General features: G+C 53.3%; 1 protein-coding gene across 1 annotated transcript; it reads right to left on the bottom strand.

Moving 5' to 3' along the window:
- Positions 1-2198: 2198 nt before the first annotated feature.
- LOC144601250 (uncharacterized) lies at positions 2199-11917 on the bottom strand. Its single transcript, XM_078413260.1, has 3 exons — positions 11660-11917; positions 9103-11614; positions 2199-2247 (listed from the first exon to the last, which is right to left on the bottom strand). The coding sequence occupies exons 1-2, from the start codon at positions 11915-11917 to the stop codon at positions 10943-10945; spliced, it is 930 nt and encodes a 309-aa protein (XP_078269386.1). The 3' UTR covers positions 2199-2247; positions 9103-10942.
- Between the last annotated feature and the right edge of the window lie 256 nt (positions 11918-12173).

The following is a 12173-nucleotide window of genomic DNA, read 5'->3' as shown; positions in this document are numbered from 1 at the left end:
CTCCTATGCTGAGGGTCTGTGGGTCCGAGATGTGCTTTCCCAGCCTCACATGCTGTCATCCTGTCTGTCAGGAAGTTGATGATCCAATGACAGAGGGGTTCAGGCAGAGTCAACTGGGAGAGTTTGGAGTATAGTAGCCCTGGCACAATGATGTTAAATACAGAGCTAAAGTCAACAAACAAAATCCTTGCATAGGTCCCCTTGCGATCTAGGTGCTGGAGGATGAAGTGCAGGCCTAGGTTGACTGTGTCATCCACCGATCTATTGGCCTGGTATGCAAACTGCAGAGGATCCAGCAGGGGGTTTGTGATGTTTTTTGTGAGGGACAGTACAGGTTTGCTGGGACTGGTTGAAAATGTGTGTATCGACACCGCGGTGCTACTTGCTCGGCACAGAGCTTGAGGGTAGAGGGGGAAACATTGTCCGGCCCTGGGGATTTCCTGTCTCCTGAATAGCCTCTCCACCTCCTCAATTTCTATTGTTGGAGATGGAGAAATGGCCAGACTGCTGTTGGGCAGCAAGGAGGGGGGTGGGCAGTGGACAAGGGCCGTCTTTGCAGACTGGAGTCGCGCTGTAAGTGGGTGTGAAGTGGTTATAGCAGAGGGGTTGTGGGGGTGGGGGGGAGGTGGTAGTCTTTACAGACGAGTCGGTCTGTGAGTAGGTGTGAAATAGTGATTGGGGAGGAGTGGGTGTGGAAGGATCCAGTCTTTGCAGAACAGAGTGCTGGAGTAACTCGGCGGATCAGGCAGCGTCTGTGGAGAACATGGATAGGTGACATTTCAGGTCGGGACCATTCTTCAGACTGAAACTTGGTTACCAGATGAGGGGGTGATCGGCAGATGGGTGGAGTGAGCGACAGAGGCGAGAGAAAACAAGCAGATAAAATGGTGTGAGATAAGAAGAGAGGAATGTATACTTGCAGCTTTAAGGGACATTGGTCAGGTAGCATTTGGAGTATTGCATACAGTTCTGGTCACTCCATTACAGGGCTGATGTGGAGGCTTTGGGGAAGGTGCAGAGAGGGTTTACCAGAATGGTTTAAAAACAAGGAACTGCAGGTGCTGGTTTACCAAAAATGACACAAATTGCTGGAGTAACTCAGCGGGACAGGCAGCATCTCTGGAGAGAAGGAATGGGTCTCGACCCTGTACTTTACCCATTCATTGCAGCATTTTGTGTCGGCCTAAACAGCGCCCATCCCCGGCGCGGTGTGCCAGCAGGCTGGAGGAGCGGGCAAAGGTCTTGCCACAGAGCGGGCAGAGGAAGGGACGCTCACCGCTGTGGGTACGCTGGTGCTGCCAAGGGCTGGACATGCAGGTGAAACCCTTGCCGCACCCGGTGCACACAAAGGGTCTCTCTCCGGTGTGTGTCCGCTGGTGCTCCCGCAGCCCCCGTGCGCTCTTGAAACGCTTGCCGCGGTGGGAAGTGCCACTCACCGGCGTGGGCCCGCCGGTGTTGCTGCAGCCTCCGCGAGCTGTCAAACGCCTCACCGCAGTACTGGCAGTCGTAGGGCTGGCCACTGGTGTGCACGCGCTGGTGAGACAGGCAGTGGGAGGCCACGGCAAAGCGCTCACCACTCACCGACTGCGATTGGGACGATCGCCCGCGTGCACCCGCTGGTGCTCCTAGCTTGGAGGAGTGGGTGAAGCCCTTGGCGCACTGGGCGCAGGTGAAGGGGCGCTCGCCAGTGTGGGTGTGCCGCTGCTCCAGCAGGTTGTTGGAGTGGGTGAAGCCCTTGCCGCAGTCGCTGCAGGTGAAGGGGCGTTCCCGGTGTGCAGGCGCCGGTGCACCTTCAATTCCGGTGACGTCTTGAAATCTTTGCCGCGGTCGGATCAGGTGAAGGGGCTCTCACCGCTGTGCACCTGCTGGTGCCGCCTCAGCCCCGATGACCAGGCAAAGCTGTTGCCGCAGGTGGGGCAGGTGAAGGGCCTCTCGCCGGAGTGCACGCGGTAGTGCCGCAGCAGGCTGTCGTAGCGGGTGAAGCCCTTGCCACACTCCGAGCAGGCAAAGGGGCAGTCTCCCGTGTGCGCCCGCTGGTGGATCTTCAGCAGGCTCGGGTACAGCCAGGCCTTGCCACACACGTCGCACTCATAACGCTTCTTCTTGAGCCCCGTCATGTGGTCCTCCACCGAAGCTCAGCCCGCGCACCGAGCAGATTGGGGGGGGGGGGGGCTCACCGGCACCCTGGCCGCCCTCAATGGCCGCTCACGTCCCCGTCACTCCGCCCACAGCAACGGCTCCTAAACCCTGCAGGAGGGGAACACAAAGGGTCAACAAGCTGGCAAACAGAACATTACTAACACGTGAACATCACTAGTTTGAGTCTTCGACTAGCCCCGACTTGGGGTCCGATCGCCCGCCGCAGGGAGCTGAGATCCCCCGATGCAGGAGCTTGATCGCCCCGACGCAGAGGCCCCGACCGCCAGCTACGGGAGCTAAGATCGCCCCGACAACAGAAGGTTCAAGTGCCCCGACAGCGGGAGCGCAGCGGTAGAGTTGCTGCTTTACAGCAAATGCAGCGCCGGAGACTCAGGTTCGATCCTGACTACGGGTGCTGTACTGTAAGAAGTTTGTACGTTCTCCCCGTGACCTGCGTGGGTTTTCTCCGAGATCTTCGGTTTCCTCCCACACTCCAAAGACGTACAGGTATGTAGGTTAATTGGCTGGGTAAATGTAAAAATTGTCCCTAGTGTGTGTAGGATAGTGTTAATAGTGTTAGTGTGCGGGGATCACTGGGCGGCGCGGACTTGGTGGGCCGAAAAGGCCTGTTTCCGCGCTGTATATATATGATATGACAAAGAATGGAAGAGATTGAACTTTTTTTTCCGCCTTCCATCACAGTGAGGATTGTGGAGGAGTCACTGTGGTGGATGTTTATGTTAAAATGTATTTTGGTGTCTTGTTGCTTTTTATTGGTATGACTGTATGGCAAATCAAATTCGTCGAATGTTGCAAAAATGTCCTTGGCTAATATAGTATGATTATGATTGTGCCATTCAGCCCTTCGAGCCAGCACCGCCATTCAACATGATCATGGCTGATCATCCACAATCAGTAACCGGTTCCTGCTTTCTCCCCATATCCCTTGATTCCGTTTGCCCTAAGAGCTAAATCTAACTCTCACTTGAAAACATCCAGTGAATCGGCCTCCACTGCCTTCTGTGGCAGAGAATTCCACAAATTCACAACTCTCTGGGATTCAAAGATAGACACAAAATGCTGGAGTAACTCAGCGGGTCAGGCAGCTGAGCCACTGAGAGATCAGGGTGGTTAAGACGGACTGAGCGGTGGTGTTCAGCAAAACGATTGCCAAGTCTGCGCTTGGTCTCACCAATGTAGAGAAGTTGACATCTGGAACAGCAGATACAATAGATAAGGTTGGAGGAGGTGCAGGTGAACCTCTGCCTCACCTGGAAAGACTGTTTGGGTCCTTGGATGGAGTCGAGGGGAAAGGTAAAGGGACAGGTGTTGCATCTCCTGCGGTTGCAGGGGAAAGTGCCTGGGGAGGGTGACTGCGGCATTGAGGGTTTGGGTGGGAAGGGACGAGTGGACCAGGACGTTTTGGAGGGATCGTCTCTGCGGAACGCAGAAAAGAGTGGAGATGGGAAGATGTGGCCAGTAGAGGGGTCCCGTTGGAGGTGGCGGAAATGTCAGAGGATAATTTGTTGTATGCGATGGCTGAGGAGGTGGAAGGTGAGGACAAGGGGGACTGTATCCTTGTTACGAATAGGTGGAGCTGCGGGATATTGAGGACCCTAGTGAGAGCCTCATCTATAATGGAAGAGGGGAACCCTCATTTCCTAAAGAATGAGGACATCTCCAATGCCCTTGTATGGAACACCTCATCCTTGACGCAGATGAGACGTAGACGGAGGTATTGGGAGTAGGGGATAGTTTTTACAGGAATCAGGGTGGAAAGATGTGTAGTCAAGATAGCTATAGGATTCAGTAGGTTTGTAGTAGATATCTTGACTACAGAACGAACATACAATGGCACACAAACATAACAGCACATACATAAACAGTTCACAACGCCCCCTCAAAGGGCCTCAAACGCTAGGGAGTGGGGGAGGGAGTCATCACTGGGTGGTGAGGACTCCTTCCCATGGAAAAAGAGCGACGGAAGAAGAGCTCCACATCGTAGTGGACCCGGAGCTCTTTGAGGTGGGGGCGGAGGGAAACAAAGGTGAGGCCTCTGCCGAGGACAGACCATTCGGTATCAGAAAAGGGGAGGTCAGGGGGGATGGTGAACACCTGGCCCAGCTCAAATTGGAGGAACAGCACTTCATATTTCACTTGGGTAGTTTACACCCCAACGGTATGAACATTGACTTCTCTAACTTCAGGTAGCCCTTGCTTTCTCTCTCCATCCCCTCCCCTCTCCCACTAGTCGTACTGTGTTTGTTTGTTTGTTTGTTTGTCCCACCCCCTCCCCTGACATCATTCTGAAGAAGTGTCTTGACCCGAAACATCACCCATTCATTCTCTCCAGAGATGCTGCCAGATCTGCTGAGTTATTCCAGCATTTTGTGTCTACCTTCGATTGACACCAGCATCTGCAGGTTTTTTTCCAACACATCTCTGGGACGCCAGGTGGCGCTGCGACCGGCTGACCAGAGACGCTGCACCGCGGCCTTACACCGGCAGGGGGCGTTACAATCGGAGGACCAGACGGCGCCCAGGCCTCCTTCCCTCCTTCACTCACAAACCCGCGCCCGCACGCCTCGGGCTCCGGCTACTCGGGTTGGCGGCCGCAGGATAGCCCGCGGGGAGGAAGGAAGGGGTGGGGGAAGGACGCGGGGCCGAGCGGCGACGGCTATTTCCCACCTGAGCTCCCGTCGCTGAGCGAGAGAAGGCCTCGTCCCGTCGGCGACGCACCAGCCCGCCTCACGTGACCGGCACCAGGTCCCGCCCCACTCCCCCACTAACGGGCAGCCCCACGGCCAATCAGGGAGAGTCCCGCCTCCCCGGCCCAACGTCACAAAGGACCAGGTACCCACCCTCCCGACAAATCAGAACCGCGTCCCCGCCCCCATGGCGGAGGGGAGCGCGTCCTATAGGTCGATACGCAGCCCCGCCCCTCTGACAGGCAGCGTCCTCCGCCAATCGGAGCCGCCCGTCCCACCCGAGCAACGATTGCCAGGGCGCGGCTGGTCAATCAGGGGTCACGTCCCGCCCTCCGGCCCCCAGAAACTAAAGGCAGCATCTCTGGAGAGAAGCAATGGGCGACCTTTCGGGTCTAGACGCTCCGTCAGACTGAGTCGCAGGAAAGTGAAACGAGAGATATAGACGGTGATGTGGAGTAAAAAAACTTTTACACAGACCAGTTAGTCTGACATCAGTGATGGGGAAAATACTGGAGTCAATTATAAAAGACGAAATTGCGGAACATTTCGATAGCCGTAACAGGATCGCTCCGAGTCAACGTGGATTTACGAAGGGGAAATCATGCTTGACTAATCTACTGGAATTTTTTGAGGATGTAACTTGGAAAATTGACAGGGGAGAGTCAGTGGATGTGGTGTACCTCGACTTTCAGAAAGCCTTCGACAAGGTCCCACATAGGAGATTAGTGGGCAAAATTAGAGCACATGGTATTGGGGGTAAAGTACTGACATGGATAGAAAATTGGTTGGCAGACAGAAAGCAAAGAGTGGGGATAAATGGGTCCCTTTCAGAATGGCAGGCAGTGACAAGTGGGGTACCGCAAGGCTCGGTGCTGGGATTGCAGCAATTTACAATATATATTAATGACTTGGATGAAGGGATTAAACGTAACATTAGCAAATTTGCAGATGACACAAAGCTGGCTGGCAGTGTGAACTGTGAGGAAGATGCTATGAGGTTGCAGGGTGACTTGGACAGATTGTGTGAGTGGGTGGATGCATGGCAGATGCAGTTTAATGTGGATAACTGTGAGGTTATCGACTTTCGTGGTAAGAATAGGAAGGCAGATTATTATCTGAATGGTGTCAAGTTAGGAAAAGGGGACGTACAACGAGATCTGGGTGTCCTAGTGCATCAGTCACTGAAAGGAAGCATGCAGGTACAGCAGGCAGTGAAAAAAGCTAATAGCATGTTGGCCTTTATGACAAGAGGAGTTGAGTGTAGGAGCAAAGCGGTCCTTCTGCAGTTGTACAGGGCCCTAGTGAGACCGCATTTGGAGTACTGTGTGCAATTTTGGTCTCCAAATTTGAGGAAGGATATTCTTGCTATTGAGGGCGTGCTGCGTAGGTTTACTAGGTTATTTCCCGGAATGGCAGGCCTGTCGTATGTTGAAAGACTGGAGAGACTAGGCTTGTATACACTGGAATTTAGAAGGATGAGATGGGATGTTATTGAAACATATAAGATTATTAAGGGGTTGGACACGTTAGAGGCAGGAAACATGTTCCCAATGTTGGGAGAGTCCAGAACCAGGGGCCACAGTTTAAGAGTAAGGGGCAGGCCATTTAGAACCGAGATGAGGAAAAGCTTTTTCAGTCAGTGAGTTGTAAATCTGTGGAATTCTCTGCCTCAGAAGGCAATGGAGGCCAATTCTCTGAATGCTTTCAAGAGAGGAGCTAGATAGAGCTTTTAAGGATAGCGGAGTCAGGGGGTATGGGGAGAAGGCAAGAACGGGGTACTGATTGAGAATGATCAGCCATGATCACATTGAATGGTGGTGCTGGCTCGAAGGGCCGAATGGCCTACACCTGCACTTATTGTCTATTGTCTAAACACACAAAAACACAGGTGCAGGAGTCGGCCATTCGGCCCTTTGAGCCAGCACTGCCATTCAATATGATCATGGCTGATCATCCAGTCAGTACCCCGTTCCTGCTTTCTCCCCGTATCCCTGAATTCCATTTGCCCTAAGAGCTAAATCTAACTCTTTCGTGAAAAAATCCAGTGAATCGGCCTCCTCTGCCTTCTGTGGCAGAGAATTTCACAGATTCACAACTCTCTGGGTGAAGACGTTTTCCTCATCTCAGTCCTAAATGGCTGACCCCTTATTCTTAAACTGTGACCCCTGGTTCTGGGCTCACCCAACATCAGGAACATTTTTCCTGCATCTACCCTGTCCAATCCCTTAATAATTTTATATGTTTCAATAGCATCCCATCTCATCCTTCTGCACAACTGCAGAAGGACCTCTTTGTTCCTCTACTCAACTCCTCTCGTTATCAAGGCCAACATGCTATTAGCTTGTTCTTCAAAGATCCTGCCTCCAGCACTTTGTGTCTTTTTGTGTATGAACCAGCATCAGTAGTTCCTTGTGTCTGCCAAAAACCGACACAAAGTGCAGGAGAAAAAATATGGGCAACTTTTCAAGTCGGGACACTTGGCTACTTGTCAAACTTTGTTTGAGTTGAGAAATGTCATTCTCTTGATTTTAGTTAATTATCCAACAACCTACCTCCCTTTTATTGATAGCGATGTGAATATTGATTTCTCTAACTTCAAGTAACCCTTACTCTCGCTCTCCATCCCTCCCCCACCCAAGTCATACCAGCTTCAAAGTCGTCTTGTTGAGTCTCATTGTCTGTAACTCGATTTCACCTAGCCCACAGCTAACAATGGCCTGTTTCCTTTAACATTGTCATTTTTTTGCATATCCTTAGCATCTGCTTTGTTCTGTCATTTTCACACCTCACCATTCCATATCCCTAGTCTCCCTCTTAACTGACTCAGTCCAAAGAAGGGTCTTGATCCAAAACGTCACCCATTCTTTTCTCCAGAGATGCTGTCTGCTTATTCCAGCTTTTTGTGTCTATCCCCTTTTTTTCCTCTCTCTTCCTTGTGTCCCACCCTTTCCCCCTATCCCCCATCCCCTTTCACCAATATCCCTTCCTCTGGCGTCCCATTCTGCTCATCTTCACTCACAGCCTTTTCTGTTCTTCCCATCTCTGGCCATTGTCCACCCATCCGCCAATCGCCTCCTCCCCCTCACCTGTATTCACTATTACTTAAAGATAGACACAAAAAGCTGGAGGAACTCAGCGGCAGGCAGCATCTCTGGAGAGAAGAAATGGGTGACAGTTCGGGTCAAGACCCTTCTTCAGACTGGTTAGGGATAAGGGAAACAAGAGATAGAGACAGTCATGTGGAGAGATAAAGAATAATGAATGAAAGATATGCAAAAAAGTAATGATGATAAAGGAAACACGCCATTGTAAGCTGTTTGTGGGGGTGAAAATGAGAAGCTAGTGCGACTTGGGTGGGAGAGGGATAGAGAGGGAATGCCGGGGCTACTTGAAGTAAGAGAAATCAATTGGCTGTAAGCGGCCCAAGCAAAATATGAGATATTGTTCCTCCAATTTGTGTTGAGCATCACTCTGACAATGGAGGAGACCGAGGACAGAAAGGTCAGTGTGGGAAGGGGAGGGAGAATGAAAGTTTCCAGCAACCAGGAGATCAGGTTGGTTCAGGCGGGCTGAGCGAAGGTGTTGGGTGAAACGATCGCCCAGTCTACATTTGGTCTCGCCGATGTATAAGAATCCACATCTTGAACGGATACAGTAGATGAGGTTGGAGGAGGTGCAAGTGAGGCTTTGTCCCACCCTCACCTCCCTTCCAGCTTCCTCCCCCAACTGCAATCAGACTGAAGAAGGGTCCCGACCCGAAACCTCACCTATCCATGTACTTGCATTAAACATTATACCCAAGATTATGTATCTGTAAACTGTGGACGGCTCGATTGTCTTTCTGCTGAGTGGATAGCACGCAACAAAAACCAGAGGGTGGTGGGTATGTGGAACGAGCTGACGGAGGAGGAGTAGAGAGGCAGATACAGTCATAATCTTTAAAAGGTGTCCGTGTGGAGTTTGCACGCCCACCCCGTCGTGGTGGACTGGATGTGGGTCGGGGCAGGGGAGGCAAGCTCAGCCTTCCAAGCCTCAATCCGAGCTCAGCCTTCCTGCGTATCCTAGCCCCGACGGGCCGAGTGCCGCCGCCATTCCTCCCCAGACAACAACGGAGGGGAAAAACACAAGAAACCTCTTCCAATCCCCCAAACCCCTCAGGGAATGCCCCTGCCCTGCCTTTGAAATCAAGCCTTCACTATTGTGCACAATCAGTTAGCATTTTTTTTTTTTTTAATACAGATGCTTCTCGACTTACAATGCTTCGCCTTACGATAATTCGACTTTACGATGGTGCAAAAGCGATACACATTCGGCACGGTAGAGTTGCTGCCTTACAGCGAATGCAATGCCGGAGACCCAGGTTCGATCCCAAATACGGGTGCTGTCTGTACGGAGTCTGCACGTTCTCCCCGTGACCTGCCTGGGTTTCTCTGAAATCTTCGGCTTCCTCCCACACTCCAAAGACGTACAGGTTTGTAGGTTAATTAGCTTGGTAAATATAAAAATTGTCCCAAATGGGTGTAGGACAGTGTTAATCATTGATTGGCGTGGACCAGGTGGGCCGAAAGGGCCCTTTTCTGTGCTGTATCTCTAAACTAAACTAAACATTCAGTAGAAACTGTAGGTAAGGTGGCTATGATGTTTAGTAAGTTAGGTGTATTAAATGCATTTTCGACTTACCAAGGGATTATCGGAACGTAACCCCATCGTAAGTCGAGGAGCACCTGTATATAGAAGAAAGCTTATCACAGGATAACACTGATTATTTGGGGGCCGATCTACATTTATTTAATTGGAATACAACTTGGCTCCAATGGGTCAACAGATTAACGACCAAAAGTCCTTGTTTACCGCCGCCATAGTCTTGCGGCCGTCCAAGGGCGGAGAGCGAGATGCCACCGTTCGGAATTGGGGAGCAACAGCCAGGGGCCGGGAAGCGGATTAATCCTGACGCCTCTCCAGCGAGAAAAAGACGAGGAATGATGAAGAGATGGCGCTCGAGGGGGGACTGTCGATGACTGGTCAGCTCGGACCTTGAGAATGATCAGCCATGATCACATTGAATGGCGGTGCTGGCTCGAAGGGCCGAATGGCCTCCTCATGCACCTAATATCTGTTGTCTATCCCCTCCCAAGAATGGACACCGCATTGTTGACAGGCCCAAGGATGGCTGATATTGGGAACACTTCTCCATCTGTTTCCCACCACGGATGGCTGACCTAATGAGGTCTACCGGCACTTTGGAGGGGAATAGACATGCAACGTGTCGGGTCTGGACCCTTCTTTGGACTGATGGAGTTGGGGGAGAAAGCTGGAACAAAGAGATGGGGGCTGGACAAAGCCTGGCAAGTGATAGGTGGACACAAAATGCTGGGGTAACTCAGAGCGGGACAGGCAGCATCTCCGGAGAGAAGGAATGAGTGAGGTTTACAGTCGAGACTGATGAGGGTCTCGAGCCGAAACGATACCCATTCCTTGCAGCATTTTGTATACCTATCCGGTATCTATCCACGGCCAGCAGGCTGGAGGAGCGGGCAGGCTCGCCGGTGCTCCAGCAGGTGGTACAGGCGGGTGAAGCCCTTACCACAGGACGGGCAGGGAAGGAATGCTCACCGCTGTGGGTACGCCAGTGCTGCCATAGACTGGACATGCAGGTGAAACCCTTGCCACACTCGGCGCACACAAAGCGTCTCTCCCCGTTGTGTATCCGCTGGTGTTCCCGCAGCCCCCATGACCTTTAGACTTTAGTGATACAGTGTGGAAACAGGCCGTTCGGCCCACCGAGTCCGCCCCGACCAGCCATCCCTGCACACTAACACAATCATGCACACACTGGGGACAAATTATATTTACATCCAAAAAAAATTAGCCTACAAACGCGCACGTCTTTGCAGTGTGGGAGGAAAGCAGAGCACCCAGAGAAAACACGCGCAGGTCACGAGGAGAACGTGCAAACGTCGTACAGACTGCATCTGTAGTCAGGATGGAACCTGGGTCTCTGGCGCCGTGAGGCAGCAACTCTACCGCTGCGCCACTGAGTGTTTCAGAGACCTTTGGACAGGCACATGGATATACAGGGAATGGAGGGATATGGATCACTCTTGAAACGCTTGCTGCGGTGGGAAGAGCCGCTCGCCGGCGTGGGCCCGCCGGTGCTGCCGCAGCCCTCGCGAGCTGTCAGACACCTCACCGCAGTACTGGCAGTCGTAGGGCTGGCCACTGGTGTGCACACGCTGGTGAGACAGGGCGTTGGAGGCCACTGCAAAGCCCTCGCCACTCACTGGGCTGGGACGGTCGCCGGCGTGCACCCGCTGGTGCCTCAGCAGGTTGGAGGAGCTGGTGAAGCCCTTGCCGCACTGGGTGCAAGTGAAGGGGTGCTCGCCCTTGTGGATGCGCTGGTGGTGCAGCAGGCTGTCGGAGCGGGTGAAGCCCTTGCCGCACTTGGCGCAGGCAAAGGGGCGCTCGCCAGTGTGGGTGTGCTGGTGATCCCGCAGCCTGCAGTACTGGGTGAAACCCTTGCCGCACTGGGCGCAGGTGAACGGGTGCTCACCAGTATGGGTGTACTGGTGCTCCCGCAGCGTGGAGGACTGGGTGAAGCCCTTGCCGCAGTCGCTGCAGGTGTAGGGGAGATCCCCGATATGCAGGCGCTGGTGCACATTCACCTCCTGCATCGACTTGAACCCCTTGCCGCAGTCGGAGCAGGTGAAGGGCCGCTCACTGCTGTGCACCTGCCAGTGCCGCTTCAGCCCCGATGACTGGGCAAAGCTCTTGCCGCAGGTGGAGCAGGTGAAGGGCTTCTCGCCCGTGTGCACCCGCCGGTGCCGCCTCAGCCCCGACGACAGGGCAAAGCTCTTGCCGCAGGTGGAGCAGGTGAAGGGCTTCTCGCCCGTATGCACCTGCCAGTGGAACTTCAGCCCCTCCACCGTCTTGAAAGTCTTGCTGCAGTCGGAGCAGCCGAAGGGACTTTCTCCCGTGTGCACGCGCCGGTGGGTCTCCAGCAGGTACGGGTGCTGCCAGAGTTTGCCACATACATCGCACTTATAATGCTTCTCCTTGTTGGGCCGCGGCATGTGGTCCTCCACCGAAGCTCAGCCCGCACACCGAGCAGATGGGGGGGGGGGCGTCCACCGCAATGGCTCCTGAACCCTGCAAGAGGGAAACACAGAGGGTCAACAAGCTGGCAAACAGGACATTACTAACACGTGAACACCACTAGGGCTTGAAGGGGGGGGGGGTGAGAGGGGGAGGGGAGGGTGAGAGGGGAAGGGGGGGGTCAAAGGGCGTGGGGGTAAGAGGGGTGGGGAGAGTGGGTCAGGGGGGTGAAGG

The sequence above is a fragment of the Rhinoraja longicauda genome, chromosome 16, assembly GCF_053455715.1.
Source record: "Rhinoraja longicauda isolate Sanriku21f chromosome 16, sRhiLon1.1, whole genome shotgun sequence".
NCBI classification, from domain to species: Eukaryota; Metazoa; Chordata; class Chondrichthyes; order Rajiformes; family Arhynchobatidae; genus Rhinoraja; species Rhinoraja longicauda.
Note: the sequence above shows the minus strand (reverse complement) of the source record. Positions and strands in the feature narration are given on the sequence as shown.